The sequence below is a fragment of the Eptatretus burgeri genome, chromosome 2 (genome assembly GCF_056783735.1).
Source record: "Eptatretus burgeri isolate ZD-2024b chromosome 2, Ebu_testis_v1, whole genome shotgun sequence".
Taxonomy (NCBI): domain Eukaryota; kingdom Metazoa; phylum Chordata; class Myxini; order Myxiniformes; family Myxinidae; genus Eptatretus; species Eptatretus burgeri.
The window spans coordinates 68,435,174-68,451,340 of record NC_140962.1 but is presented as its reverse complement, the minus strand read 5'-3'; the positions used below and the strand labels follow the sequence as shown (position 1 = coordinate 68,451,340).

Here is a 16,167-nt window from a genome sequence, read left to right as displayed (position 1 = left end):
ACACACACACACACACACACACACACACACACACACACACACACACACATACACATACACGTAGGGGTGGTGTTAATTTATCGGGAAGGTAACGTGGGAATTGGATGTGAGGCCCTTACCCAACCAAATTTACCATCGCGGACGGTGTCCATGGTTGCTTAGCAACCTGTCGTGTCATGGAGTTATCTGCAGCTCGTCGACTTCAGGGTCAAAGGTTGTGAAGTGGGTCCGAGAGGCCACTCGTGACCTGTCCGGCAAATTCATAATGATATTCAGTAAACCCTCCAATATTGTGGGGTTTAGGTTCCTGGAAAATTACGGAAAAGTTAAAACTGCGATTGTGGAAACCAAGGGCCAATGGGAAGAAGGTCGTTCGGCTACTGGACTTCGAGGAAGATCGATGGCAGCCAGAAATAATCTCTCTCTGTCTCTCTGTGTCTCTGTGTCTCTGTCTCTGTCCCTCTCTCTCCGCAAGGTCGATTCATTAATCCTGGAATGGTGGCCCACAGATGCCGCACTTCCAATTCTTGCCAACATATACCAATTCCATTTTTTTTCTGCACAATGTCATAGCCTTTCCCTACCTTTTGACACAATTGATTTTGTCCATCGTTTTGTGTTTGTGTGCCACTATTAACTGTTGTGTGTGTTCTCGATCTTGTGTGTGTATGACAGGATCTCCTGTATGTCATTTCCTCTTCGATGACTATTCATTACTCTGTTAAATTTAGCTTCGTTCCGTATGTTGGTCTGATCACGGCAATTTAACGGTACACGGAAAACAAGAAAAGCCTTGCAATGAGAGGTACAGTAATCGTACGTGCGGACGCAAACAATGACTCTTATCAACTCAAAAACAGCGATTGGCCAAAATGAAATAGCGTGATGATGAAATCACGACACAGTAGGCTGCCTGTGATTGGTAGAAGCCTGCAATCATTTGAAGGTTGACTGTATTGCAAACTCTTATCCATCCATCCATCAGGACCATAATCTGTGCAGAGCTTTCGTGCTGCCGAAGCAGTCTCCTTGGTTATTGGGTGCAATCCTGGACGGGTCGCCACTCCAACACAGGATAGCAGCAAGCCGGCACTCATTTTGCCGACCTTAGGATGACAGGCAGAGTCAACCCCACCTGGTATTAATTCAACAGTCGAGTGGGATTTGAACTCAGGACCCAAGGATCCCAAGCCCACCACCCTAACCATTAAGCAAACTCCAGGCATAAGCTCTTTTCGTCCTTGCAGATTCCCCTAAGTTAGCTCTACAGTCCACAGCTTTATTGCTCAACTCCAACAAATTGCAATTTGCTCTTGTGCCATTGACTCCACAAACTCTTGCATCTTGCAGCAACTTCTTCTTTTTAATTTTCTTTCTGAAAAGCCTGTTGTATAGCAGATCTGAAGTTTCACTGTGTTTATAAGGCTTTCGTGCCACCTTCAAGATTTTGACTTTCATGAGAAAGGGTTGGGCTGGCTGGGTTGGGTGCTGGGGTGTTGTGGAATTACTCGAATCTCCAGTGGAATCGAACCTCATTCCAGGAACTCCAGTCGCAATGAGTTGAATCATTTATTTGTGTACACTGGAAGAGGCAAGTGTACAAGGAAACACCAAGATGAGTCCCCGTATACCTCCCTCTCTGAGTTCTGTTCACAAGCCTTGCTTTTCATCGCAAAAATATTCGCATAGTTACGAGCAAAGATGGGCGGTCGGACAATGACCAGTACATGTTATCTTGGCAAAACTACATATCACTCAATGTTACTCAGTCTCTTAATTCGCAGAACACCATATATGGGTTGTGTCCGAGCATGGGAAGTGATCTCCCACTCATTACAAGCGAGCAGTTCGATTCACAGCACAAAGGGCTCTTCTATCCTTCGGGCAGTATATATGTGGGCCGCTTCCTTTCTTCAAGGACGTGATAAACATGTTTCGTTTTGAATACAAAAACACTTTCATTTGTATCAACTCTGGGTCAGATGATCTTTTCCCCATGATCCTTCTTGGTGAACAACCCCATATATGGTGACAAACCAACTTCAGGTAATCACAATGCTTTACAATCGACTTTATACCTTTATTAGCATTTAAAAGCATAAGTATGTTGTTTCAGTCGCAAAGAGAATACAGAGCTGTATCAATTATGTCCCCATGGATTTTTATATGCATGTCCATGGGGCTCGTGTTTGTAATCACACAAGCTTCAATCAAGCCGGTTAATATTCATACATGGGTATTGGTCCGAGTGTTGGCCAGAAAAGCGTGCATTAGGGTCCGCACAATGTTTTTCTGCATTTTTGTGATCACCAGACCATCTGAATGAATATTCCGATTGATGCCACTCTGGGACCCTTGAGCATCTTTGTAGAAATCCATTAATATGCAAATTAGCGGTGGCCATTGTCGAAATTACTATTTTTCTTAATATCTCCAAAAGTAAGCATCCAAATAACCTGGTTGAGGTGTCCAAACCCATGTTTTTAGGGTCACTGGTCATGATAAACCCACTTACAATTTGATAACATTGAAATTTAGCTCATTAATATGCAAATTACCAGTCGCCATTATCAAAATAACAATTTTTCTTAATATCTCCAGAAGTAAGCATCCAAACAGTCTGGTTGAGGTGTCCAAACCCATGTTTTTCGGGTCACTGGTCATGATAAACCCACTTACAATTTGATAACATTGAAATTTATCTCATTAGTATGCAAATTAGCATAACCCTACCCCCTGAATTTGTCCGTGCCGATCGGCGTTTTTGCAGTACAGTTATACAACAACAACAAAACTGTTTGAAAATAACTTGCACAGAGCCGTTTATCCCCAGTACAGTTGTGAAGAAATGGCTGACCTCAGAAGATCAACAGCATGAACTGTTTCTGATCAAGTAAGTTGAGGCTTGTAATGTAATGAAAGAAACATGGAGAACTGAGTTTTAAGTAAGAGTAATGTCTTCTGATACAGTAAAATGATCGATATTATTTGCGAGCAAGTTTTTTTTTTTATTATTATTATTTAACATGATCTGTCTGAAAGCAACTGTGTATTTTATTGATTTTTTAAAAGTACACAGGGTGGAACCTGTTTCCTCATAATTTTTTCAAATATGAACAAATAAATTAAGTGTTTACTGATGTTTATAATTACCTCTATTGTTACAGGTTGAGGCTCCATCACCATGGGAGACTGTTTCTTCAGTCCCTGCGATGCGACTAAAACTGGAAAACCTCTGGAAACAGTTGGTCCGGACAGAGTGCAAAGTATCATCCGGTCAAGCAAAGCAAGACAAGATGGTATACATGAAGAGCTTGAACAGAGATTACAGGCAGACGAATCTATCGAGCTCAAATGCCATAGAGACTGTATCAACGTACACATCACGCTCACACATAGAAAGACACTTGAAACGAATGAGTAATGTCTGTTTGGAAGATGCTTCAACAAGAAAAAGAAGCCGCCGTTTCAAGATGACAGTATTTGACTTGAAAGAACATTGTATTTTTTGCGGAGAAAAGTGCATCATGGACTTTGATAAGAAGAATCCTAATCGTTGGCGGCGAGTTCTCCTTTGCAGGACTGCAGATCTGCAGATCATGTTGATCGGACAACTTCAAACAAACTATTGTAGATGTTATCGCTTCCCGCTAGGATGAAGAAGGACGCCAGGTCAAGATACGATTAATGGGCGCAATCAGCGATCTTCATGCTGCTGATGCGAGATATCACGATGACTGCAGAAAGTCCTTCATGGCACCCCGTTCTGTTGCAGAAGCAGCACACAGTGGCAGAGAAACTCAGGACATTGAGCCAGCTGTCAGTTCTACCATCCTATCAATGAAAAACGACATGTTGCGCATCTGGAATTCAGTAGAAGTCTACAATATGTACAAGGATCATGGAGGAAAGCTATACTCTCGACGAACCCTGTTATCCAAATTGTTGGATGTACTTGGCTCTGAGCTTCTGGTTCTGTCTGGTGAAGGTGTCGCGAGTTTAATCTTGTTTCGCGGCAGAGCGTCTACTGCGATCAACTTGGTAGCATCAGATGAAGATGACGCCATTGATGTTTCCATAGAACGTATTGCCAAGAAGGTTGCACAGGAATCCAAGCAGTTGTCGTCCGACCCCAGTTCTTATCAGACTAGAATTAATATAGATATTGCTGATGAAGCAGTGAGTTCAACCCTTCAATTGCTACTCTCCAAAATATCAGCTAAACTGGACTGCACACTTCCAGGAGCTCTGATAGGAAACATCATAACGAATATGATCACCAATTGACCAACTACACTCCAAATAGCACTGGGAGTTCTGGTCAGTTGTAAAAGCCTCATCGAGCAGTTGTACAACTATCGTGTGACCCGTTCCGATGATGAGTTTCAGCGTTTCAAGGGATCAGCAGCAAAGGCTGCAACTGTTCACTCCGGGATTAGGGGAACCACCAATGCTGAATGTGGCCTCGTTCAGGTTGTTGCTGACAACTTCGACACAAATATCTCATCCCAGAATGGACTCGTTTCAACACATTCTCTTGCAGTACTACTTGCCATAAAAGATCAGGAGATATCTTCCACATCTGAAGATGAACCCATCATCAGACAATTGACCCGTGATGAAATTAAGACACCTGTGACAGAAGACATTTTGGTTCAAAGGTACAAGGGATCTAAGAAACCAGCGATGCCAGTTAAAATAGCCACACGTGTCGTGTTACCTCTCCACATATCGGCTCATCAAGCTTTACATCTTAGAGTTCAAGATATGGATTTCTCTTTTCTGAAGCAAATCACTTCTGATCAGAACACACCAAAGTTTGGTGGCTTTAATACGAAGTTCTGCAGAGAGCAAGGACGATCCATCCAACCTACAACAAGGGCCATTTATACAACACTCATAGATATGGATCCAGCTGATCCGGACACGATGTTTACAGCAATGGAGGGGGGAAAACACATGACCACAGAGTGTGGACAAACGACCAACAGCTGTATCGAGCGGCCGTTAATGTTAAATGGGTTTATCCTGAGCGATTTACCCAGTTCATACCAAGGCTGGGTGGCATGCACACCCTTATGAGTTTCATCGGTTGTGTGGTGAACTTGATGGCTGAAAGTGGGCTGGAAGACGTGATGAAATCTGCCTTTGGAGGTGTTGCTCATATGCTTGGTGGAAAAAAAAGTTTCCCCAAAACTTCAGGGCCCTGCGATTGGTGACTGAGGAGGTCCTTCGTTCAAGCGTGGTTCAGGCAGAAAGTCATGAAGACGATGGACACTCTTGAAAACAAAGAGCATGGCCACACAACTATGGGTACAGAACCTTGTGAAACCTGTATTCATCATGATGGCATTTGTTCGTGCTGAGCGTGAAGGAGACTGGCCATTGCATCTTTGGGCTATGAAGGAGATGCTCCCCTACTTCTTCGTGGCTGGACATCACAACGATGCTAGATATGGGCTCGACTACCTTCGATCGATGGGAAGGCTTCATGGAGACATTCTGGAAATGTTCTTAAAAGATCACATGATTCGGCACAAGAAGGTCCGATGGAACGGCATATGGTGGGATATGTATATTGAGTCCACGTTCATGCGCTACGGTCATGGCATACATGGAATCGTTGGCATTACACTGAAGAAGTGGGCCTACAGTATGCACACGTTTAGTCAGATAGTCCACGATCTCACAGATATGTCTGATGGGCACATAGTCACAGAGGTGACCATTCACAAGGAAGAGAAGCCATCGCGCATACGATCTGATGCAGAGGACCGGGACAAGATAAGAAGAAAACTCCAGTCCTGTATCAACCCACTTGACCCAAACGAACATGCAAACAGAGTTGTCAACATTGTAACTGGCAGAATTGGACCGGAGAAGGTGAACGCGCCAAGGGCAGTTGACATTGGCCGAGCACAGATGCATTCGTATGAAGAAAGCTGGCCAGCAGGATTCAAAACTCCCTTATCTAAACAAGTCATAACTATGGCAGTGACATGGAAAGCCATGCGTGTGGGATCTACTGAAGTTTGTGATCTAAATCTCATCTACTCCAGGGTCATGGGACTCCAACAAAGTCGAAACATCAAACTATGTGACGTCTTGGAGTACGAACTTGCACCTGTGCCAACATCAATGTTCGATGAAAAGGGGGAGATGAGAATAGCAAAGACCAAGTCGACATTGAAGAAGAATCTCCAAGTGGAAATCTCAACAAGACTGGGTCCACAACCTGAAGTCACCTTCTTAGATGGTTGTGCAATCCTCTGGGTTATTCATTGGCCCAACAGGGGAATTGTGCAAGACTTTGTTGACAACTTCACGCGCTACATTATGGCAAAGGTGGACAAATCAGATGTTTATATGGTATTTGACAGATTTCATGATTTCAGCATCAAAAGTGCAACAAGATATGCAAGAGCTGGGCAGCAAGCTAGCAGGCACCACAGGTTGAACCGCCAGACTCCACTGCCTCCACAGCTGGTGGTTCTGTCAGTAACTGAGAACAAAGTTCAACTGAGAGAACTGATTTGCCAGAATTTGATTGACATTAGTCAACAGAAAGCAGAGCCAACACAGGCTCGTCATTATGGGACAGGAGTCTACCCCAGTGTAAATACACCATGGAGCCCAAAGGTGTCGCACTGATTTGAAGACGACGCATGAGGAGGCAGATGTCATCATAATTCAGCAAGTCGCTAAAGTTGCCGAAGATGGCACAAAATGCTTCACAGTCATCTGTGATGGTACTGATGTGTTCATCTTGCTTGTGTATCACTTCCCAGAACTTCATCTGCAATTCTGCGTAACAATGGAAGAAACATGTCCTGGCCGATCGTTGATCGACATTTGGGCCACTGCCAGAAAGCATGCCGGGATGGTGCAAGACCTACTAGCTTTACACGCACTGACAGGTTGCGACACTGTTGCCCAGATGTATGGTCGAGGTAAACTGACTGACATGAAGACACTCGCAGCAGGCCATTCACTTCAAAAACTTGGGAATGAGGATGCACCTATTGACTGTCATTGCCGAAGCCACTGTGTTCATGGCTGTTTGCTACGGCAGCAAGGAGAGAAGCAACATGTCTGATGTTCGCAAAGAGGTGTGGTCTATGAGAATGGTGAAACCAAACGCCATCAAAGCACCAGATCTAAAGGCTCTGCCACCAACTCCAGAATCCTTTGAACAAAACGTGTGACATGCTCATATACAGACAGCAATATGGAAGTCAGCTGCTGAGCTGCAGCCACCACCTCTGGATCCCACTCAGTATGGATGGAAACGTGATGAGGCATCAAGATCATTACTTCCAGTTATGCTGCCGCCCAACGTTGCTCTTGTACCACCAGAGATCTTGGAGCTAATACGATGTGGATGTTCCTCCGCCAAGCAATGCTACACAGCTCAATGCCGCTGCACAGCAGCCAAGTTACCATGCACAGTTTTCTGTACGTGCCATGGAGATACTGGCTGCAGGAATGAGCGCACCAAGACAGCTGCTGCATTTGCCCTTGATGATGACTCTGACACTGAATGAGACACCAAGCACTGAAGTAGCCTTCATAAGGTTTACAAACCTGTTTTTTATATATATATATATATATATATATATATATATATATATATATATATATATATATATATATATATATATATATATATATATATATATATATATATATATATATATATATATATATATATATGAACATTTGATTTACACAGGAATGTCTTCTTTTGTTCATGTTGTTAGCTGCTTTCATTGCATACTGTCGATTTGTTGAATCTGTATGAATAATAAAGTGATCTATATTCACAAAGACTGAAGTGTTTTTTTTTTCTATCTATATGTCTTTATCTACATTTTCAATAATGGCGACTGCTAATTTGCATATTAATGAGCTAAATTTCAATGTTATCAAATTGTATGTGGGTTTATCATGACCAGTGACCCTAAAAACATGGGTTTGGACACCTCAACCAGGCTGTTTGGATGCTTACTTCTGGAGATATTAAGAAAAATTGTTATTTTGACAATGGCCACCGCTAATTTGCATATTAATGGGTTTCTACAAAGATGCTCAGGGGTGCCAGAGTGGCATCAATCGGACTATTCATTCAGATGGTCTGGTGATCACAAAAATGCAGAAAAACATTGTGCGGACCCTAATGCAAGGTCATCTTGAAAAATGGTGTTTGACATCCGGAGTATATTAATTGATACTGAACACAGATACATCCTCATAAAATGAATGTGATAATCATGTTTATAATGAGCTTTTAAATCAATCACTGTCTATCATATAGGTTTTTCACTAATGCGTATTATATGGGCAAGAAGCCTTTATTTGTGAAGTTAAATCAATCATTAGGCTTAATTTGGCCACAGCCAAACATGAAGCTAATATTTTAAAATAAATTTTCAACCACACTGGCATTGTTGGGAAATGAAAGCTTGTTGTTGTTTTTTTTTATTGGATATTGTTTACTGTTCCTGCATTGCATGTCGGTCTTTTAATTATGTTGTCTTTTGTGAGAAATGAAGTTCTGAGCCTCTCTTCGCATGTTTCCTCCGTCCTCAGTTCTCCAACCACCAAATCCTTCCTCTGGAAACACTATGGGTCGATGCTACACAAGACAGCCCAGAGTGAGCAATTGGTGGCTTTTCACAATACTGTGCACCTGCATTGGGGAGGTCTGGGCATACCATATTTTAGTAATTTCAGATTCCCAGCAGCTATATGGGTATATGAACCATTAGTGCAGCAGATAATCATAACAATTGTGCAAATTATTACTAAAGCATGAAATTTTTACCATTGTTAGTACATACCATAAGCTTCATTTTCAGATCAGGAAGTAAGCCAGATTTTACCTCTGAGGATAGTGAGAGGTCAATGACCTCAATTACACTGAAATTGTCATTTTTTCACGATTCTAGTGCAGTTTGTCTGTTTTGGGAATCATTAAAAGGTATGTTGCCATGTGTTGGTCCCTTTATCTTCTGGAGAGCCTTTATACATAATCACAGGATGCAACCATGACTGAACAAGTGCTTTAAATGAGGTCAGTGACCTCAGAAAACAAATTTATTGAAATACACATTTAGGTTATTGTGGTGTCCAGAACAGCTTGCATGAAATTGTGTTGTAAGATCATCTGTGAAACCTTAATTTTCAATGTGCACTGAACATAGTCTATAAGCTTAAAGTACAGTGAGGTCAGTTACCTCAGACACATGTATAGTACATGTAATACACACACATTATCCATATAGACGCATAAATATAGAGGTGTCTGATTGCACATAATGCAGTGCACTTGAGTGCAGCCTTGGTGCACTTGCAGTGGCTGGTACATCCCTTCTCGCAGCCACAATGGATCAGTTTGTGGCAAGATTTTGATGCCTCTGGCATTGTTGTCCAAAGAGGCTGCCACCCAGAGGCCTCCTTTGTCCAGCTCCAGTCAGAGTGGGAGTGGGGTTTCTCTCTCGCGCGGCTGTGGCGCACTGAGGTTGACTCCACACTGCGTGCATGCTCTACACTGTTGAACACCAGTAGCTGCGATACTGTAAGAGCAGCAGTTGTGGTGCTTGATGTTCGCCCCATCGAGGATCATGTTCACTAGAGCAAGGAGGGATGGTGTCACAGAATCTTTCTGGCAGTCAGCTTGGAACGCACCGTCAAAGGTGAACCTGGTCTCAAACATTTCTCTACGTACTACCTGTGCTGCTCTTACTCGGTGCATGGCATCACTGTCATGATCACAGGCCTTCTTCAGGGCGAGACCTATATCTTTCTCAAACAAGAGAAGTGTCTCGGCCCTGAGAATGGGCTCTCAGATCAGGAAGCACAGAAAGAAGTCTGTCCTTCAGTCTGGTTGTGTGTATTCTGTTGGTTACCATGGCACCCAGCTGCTCCAGTCTCGTCTTGAAGAGGTTAGCCACGTCAGAGTTTAAATACAGGGGCATTGTCCTCATCTGCTTGCATGTCCTCCATGAATACCACCAGCTCAGCAAAAGCTATGCCATGCAGACGATCCGCATCCTCGTCCTTGAGTGCGGCTGGTCTGATTTTGTTGTATAATGCATGGAGACAGTTGCGATGGTATTTTGCCTCTGGCAATCATGTCTCCTGCAGACAGCTTGGCCAGCAGTTCAGTGTCCCTCAATTCAGTGGCACATCTCCGAACGTTCTTGTCAATTTCCTTTGTAGCTGCTTCGTTCAAGTCTGCAGTGCCAGCTGGCTTATTGCAGAAGAAACAGATATGCTCGGTTGACTGTGGAAGCCTGTGGGCAGCTGCTGATCATGTGTGCACGGTTGGAGTACCGGTACTAGATTGCTGTCCTGAAGCTGATTCTGCTCTGCTCTGCTGGTCAAACATTTTTTTGTTAAACTTTAAACGACATTTCTTGTGCCACTGAGCACTGTGTGTCCTCAAGGTAGCTTCTACGCCATCACCATCATCCAGTCTGTTCACGTTGAGTTCCATTGGCATGTGCCGAAGTCCCTTGAACTGGAGGACGTCTTCTGTCAATGATGCATAGCCACTACCACTCGGTTTCATGGTTGATCTTCGTGGGCACTGCAAAGGTTCATCTGTCTCTGCTTGGCATAGAATACAAAGCTCCCAGTTAGTTCTTGGGGGTGGTCTTGATTGCTTGGACGTAGAGGGCTGGGCTGGGTCGATGAGGATATGACGCTTTGCCATAGTGACGATCAGGTCTGGGATGCTTGTATCTTGGCTTCGATCATCAGGCAGGGAATCCTGCAACACACAATTACAACAATTGTGTTAGTACCAGCCACCACAGTTTACATTCATTGGCATCAATATTTGATATGTTGAGGTAATTGACCTCTTACTGTCCTCAGAGGTCAAAGCTAGACACCTGTAAATAACTACCAACACTGTGTGCAATATGTAGACATTTCTATTGGAACACAAATGCATGGTTTGTACATCATAAACATGTTTACCATTAACGAATGAAGCCAAACATCAATATTTTGATACTTTGTCATTGACCTCTCACGGTCCTCAGAGGTCAAATCTGCCTTACCTCCCGATCTGAAAAGGAAGCTTATGGCATGTACTAACACTGGTAGAAATTTCATGCTTTAGTCATAATTTGCACAATTCTTATGATATGAGAGATTATCAGCTGTACTACATGTATTGCAACTCTTGGAATTAGTCCAAAGAGAAGTGATTATATTACAGGGAACCAAGCAGATATTTAACAGTTTGGTGTAGTTTGGAGATACATTTTTATACCAAAATTGCGATTTCTACAGTATTGCAACATAAACGACTTCTCCAATCTGCATGGAATAACTTCATCACGTGTGGCCTGCTGTGTGCATGACTACAACCAAGCACTTATTGAAATGTGATCGTCCCTTGGAAATGAGTGCCCGTTGCAAAATTATTTACCGTATACTTCACTGGCAAAAATAACTTTCTTCAGAAGACAATATTTTCTTAAAATCAAAGTTTTCTTCAATTATGAACACCATGATAATTTTCTCACTTTTCTTATTTCAAGAAAATATTTTCTTAAGAAAAATATTTTTGGCATTGTTGTAGTTTTCCACTGAAAACCAGCCTTGGGAAATCACTTTGCATTGGTTGACAACTTTTATATATATATATATATATATATATATATATATATATATATATATATATATATATATATATATATATATATATATATATATATATATATATATATATATATATATATTTTTTTTTACACAGCTTTGTCAATCCCACTGACAGATCATCAAAATATATGTTTCTGTGCTAGTTTCCAAAGTATGATGAAGTTGGTGCATTTAGCAAGATTGGAGAACAAGTAAAATAACGCAATTTGACTTGGTCGTCACCTTCACAAAGCCTATTTTGTTTGCCACCGCTGATTTAACTGAGGTGCGGAGGCACCATAGCTTTATGTGGAATTTTCTTTGGATGAAAAAAAAAAAAATAATGTTTTTGAATTTCAATGTTTTGTAATTATTGCCTTTATGTCTGTGTGTGGAAGAAATTCATTCAAGATCATCACGCCAGAGGAACGACTCCTGTTAAGCACCCCAGATGCGAAAGGCAAGGTACAGTATTGGTGGGCTGTTTGTGGCATGGGGGCCTGGGTGGATTGTTTTGTAAAATAACTTTCACTTGGTACGCTCAGTCGTCCAAAACATGCCAGCATCTCTTAATTTTTAAATGTACAAGATTTTAGATTCGGCTATAAAATATATCAATATTTTCCTTTTGTACACGCAGTATTCCAAATATATTTTGTGTTCCAAATATATTTATATTTGTATGCAATTCTATTAATCTATATCTATAAATTTGTCTGTCTGTTACATACACACTCGTACACCTCTGGACGGATTTGGACCAAATGTTCACAGAGGTAAAAGGTTGTACCGGCCATGTTTTAGCGGGGTTCGCAGCTCCTTCGGCTGCCCGGGAAACCCCAGGAAAAATGATGAGGAATACTTCCCTGCTATTGCAGTTGGTTTGAATAGCGCCACCTTTGGTGAAGTTCAGGACTACAGGATGGATTTGATTTCCCCAGACAACTGCCTGACTCATCTTCTGTGGTTATTCTCGCCATCACCATAATTGGCTTTTCCCGTCACTGGGGACGGATACTTTTGCTAGTTTATTATAATTCTCTTGTACTGCTTTAGTGACCCAATTAATTCCTTGACTTCTTATGTGGTCAACCACAGAAGGGAGAGTGGCCCAAGTATTTTAGGAAGCAGTCGGCTAAGCCTGCCAGTAATATCTCTCCGACTCTTCGTGAAAGACACCATGGGATAGTTGATGACCAACAACTAAAAAGAGCAGATGGAACTTCCTCTCCACACCCCTCAAACGCTAACATCCTCCCTGTACACCCACTTTTCTTTTGTCCCTCCGTACGACCGCCTTCCACCTCCATTTTGCATTTTGGTCCCCTCCCCCCACCCCCCACTTCCCTTTTCTTGCCAAATGCATGCATATCGAAGGCTGGCCTGACCACATTTCCCTTTTCCCTCCTGAGTACATGCCCCAACCAATACTGATGTGCCTTCTATGCCCTTTTGTTCATGTCCCTTTCCATGACCCACCTAATATTACAGTTAGGGTTAATCCTCTTCCTTTCTCTCAGACATGCACATCAACCTTTTCAGAATCCACCTCTCCATCATCTGCAGCAATCTTTCCTCGTCCTTTCTCAAGTCGCAGTCCTCCTTTCCATACAGGATAAGCAATCTTGTTACCATTTTATAACTCTGCCCTCAGCTTAACCGGAATCCTTCAGTCAAAGACCACCTCAGAAAAACTCCTCCATTTGTCTCCATCTCCATCCACGTGATTGAATGACCTTCGAATTGCACAGGATTGTGGACCCATACTTTGTAGATCTTCGAGGATAAAAGGGTTGTTGTATGAGTCTTTTTTGGGGGGTTTTTTTCCCTGCCTCAAGTGCAATATAAGTTGAAGCAATTCAACACAAATACGATACATCACAGTCTCTTGGTTTTTAGATCCTCGTGGAGGATCTCCAAGTCTTACTGACGCTGTTGTTCTTGTGGACTTTTTTGTTTCACAACCTACAGTTTTCATCGAAACTTCCTGAAACTTGGCGTATATATGTAATAATACCCTGCGCAGACAGTAACAATCTCCGATTTTGAAAATTCATCCTAGAAAAATAGTTATGACGTCAAAGTATCTCCGCTAATGGAAATCGCCTAAAACATTATCTCCGAAACTAGGCAAGCTTTTTAAATTCTGTTTGTGGGAATCGAACAGGGCATTAACAGAGATGAATTACCGCACATATGATGCATCACTATGACGTCATATCAATATTTATGACGTCATTCCTATTTTTTGACATTTTTGTTTCACAACCCAGAGTTTTCATCGGATCTTCGTGAAACTTGCCATGTACATGCAGAAAGCCCACGCGCAGCCAGTAACCATCTCCGATTTTGGAAATTCTTCCAAGAAAAAAAGTTGACATAATATCGCCGCTAATGGAAATCGCCGATCCCATTATCTCCGAAACTCGGCAAGCTGTTTGAATTTTGTTAGCGGGAATCAAGCCGGGCATTAGCACAGATAATTTATCGCAAACCTGATACATCACGATGACGTCATATTCGTTTTTATGACGTCATCATTAATAGGACGAGGATCTTCGCTCATTCGAGCTTGTTATTTATTTATTATCCTGCCCCCCGGTGGGAGGGAGTGGGATATTGTAATCGTCTGGTTTGTTTGTCTGTCTGTTAGCAACTTTACGGCAAAACGGCTTTAGCAAACACTATCAAATTTAATCCACGGGTGGGCAATGAACCTTGGACGACCCCATTAACTTTTGGGTCCAATTGGATCAAAGGTCAAGGTCACAAAAATATCAAAATCGTTTTTCGCTCATAACTTCGTCAAAAATGATCTGATTTACTTCAAACTAAGCTTATAGTGAACCTTATTCTATTTGTCATTTATAATCCTACCCATTCCTATAGTGAAAAATGCATATTTGTGAAGATCGGTAGGGTCCGAAGTTTTGGGGGTCATGGTCATCGGTCAAAATTATAAATTTTCCATTTAATTATAAATCAAAAAAGGTTAGGAATATGCGTGTTTACTATGGAAGACATATATCAAGTCCTTTATTGGCTTTCATTTGACACCATGACCTTTGACCTTACATGGCCTTGAAAGGTTAAAATCATTTTATGGTCATAACTTTGTCAAAAATGGTTTAATTGACTTAAAACTAAGACTAAAATATTCCTTATTCTATTCCTTATAATCAACATTCAGGTTAAGGATGTATCAAATTTAAATTTGGTCCCCAAAATAACTTTATGCCTTAAATGGGTGGGATTTGTTGTGCCTGGCACCACTTGTTTAATTATTTTTTTTATTCCATAAAGCTGTTCCTCACATCCGATTATGGATTGCGAACCGTGGTGTCTGTCGGTGATTTTCTCTGTCACCCAGTTTCGGTGGCCGCTTCCTGCACACCGTTTGAAAAGCTGCTGAGAGGTTAAATGAAACTGGTGAAATGTCACCTGAGACCGGGTCTGCTCTTGCTTATCTATCTATAATTCCAGCAATCTGTGTGTGTGTGTCTGTTTGTCTGCGACCGCCGTTTCTCGACGACCGCCGGTCCGATCTGATTGAAACGTGCCAGGAATATTGCCGGGGACACGCAGATGTGCCTTTTCGAGGTTTGATGTCAATCAGACGAGTGGTTCCCAAGTTACGGCCATTTATCTGTCGACCAATATCTGCGAGAGAGGGCGACGGGAGAGGGGGGAATGAGAGTGGGCGTAGGAGTGGGGGCGGGAGAGAGGGGGGCGAGAGACGAGGGGGGAGAGAGGAAGGGTGAGACGAGGGGGGAGATAGAGGGGGGAGAGAGGAAGGGCTAGACTAGGGGGAAGAGAGGGAGGGTGAGAGAGGGGGTGGGAGAGAGGAGGCAGGAGAGGGGGCGGGAGAGGGGGTGGGAGAGAGAGAGGAAGGGCGAGACTAGGGGGGGAGAGAGGGGGAGGCGAGAGAGGAGGGGGAGAGGAAGGGGGAGGGAGGGGGTGAGAGAGGGGGGATTAGAGTGGGAGGCGAGAGAGGGCTGCACATACAGGCACTCACCTACGGGCCCACCCCTACGGGCCCATTCTAGTTGCTCAAATTATTGGAGTAGATAGAGTTTTGCTTTTGATTGGAAGTGCCTTTTCCTTTAAAGATTATATCGACATATATATATATATATATATATATATATATATATATATATATATATATATATATATATATATATATATATATATATATATATATATATAAAATTCCAGCAATCTCTGTGTCTGTTTGTATGTGTGTCTGCGACCGCGGCAACCCCTGGTACGATCTAATTGAAACTTGCCAGGAATATTGCTGGGGACCCGATGATGTGCCTTTTCAAGGTTTGATATTAATCGGACAAGCGGTTCCCAAGTTATGGCCATTTATTTATCAACCAATGACAGGACACGGTGCTATGACGTCACTATTGACGTCACAGTTAATTTTTTGTTTGTTTTTTTTGCACATACGGGCACGCACCTACGGGCACGCACTAGTCTATAAAATACACTGATGAGCCAAAA

General features: G+C 42.4%; 2 protein-coding genes across 10 annotated transcripts in view; one reads left to right on the top strand and one right to left on the bottom strand.

Moving 5' to 3' along the window:
- The window catches only part of ALS2 (alsin Rho guanine nucleotide exchange factor ALS2), a 276,431-nt gene that overhangs the window by 57,774 nt on the left and 202,490 nt on the right, over positions 1–16,167 (top strand). For all 9 annotated transcript variants that reach the window (XM_085869620.1, XM_085869622.1, XM_085869617.1 and 6 more), the window contains 2 exons: positions 8,590–8,654; positions 12,054–12,120. In XM_085869620.1, coding sequence (XP_085725746.1) covers positions 8,590–8,654; positions 12,054–12,120 — 132 coding nt within the window. The remainder of the gene's footprint in view (positions 1–8,589; positions 8,655–12,053; positions 12,121–16,167) is intronic.
- JMJD4 (jumonji domain containing 4) overlaps positions 8,032–16,167 on the bottom strand; it is an 84,076-nt gene continuing 75,940 nt past the window's right edge. Inside the window, exon 6 of the mRNA XM_085869629.1 lies at positions 8,032–10,774. Coding sequence (XP_085725755.1) covers positions 10,313–10,774 — 462 coding nt within the window. The 3' untranslated portion in view covers positions 8,032–10,312. The remainder of the gene's footprint in view (positions 10,775–16,167) is intronic.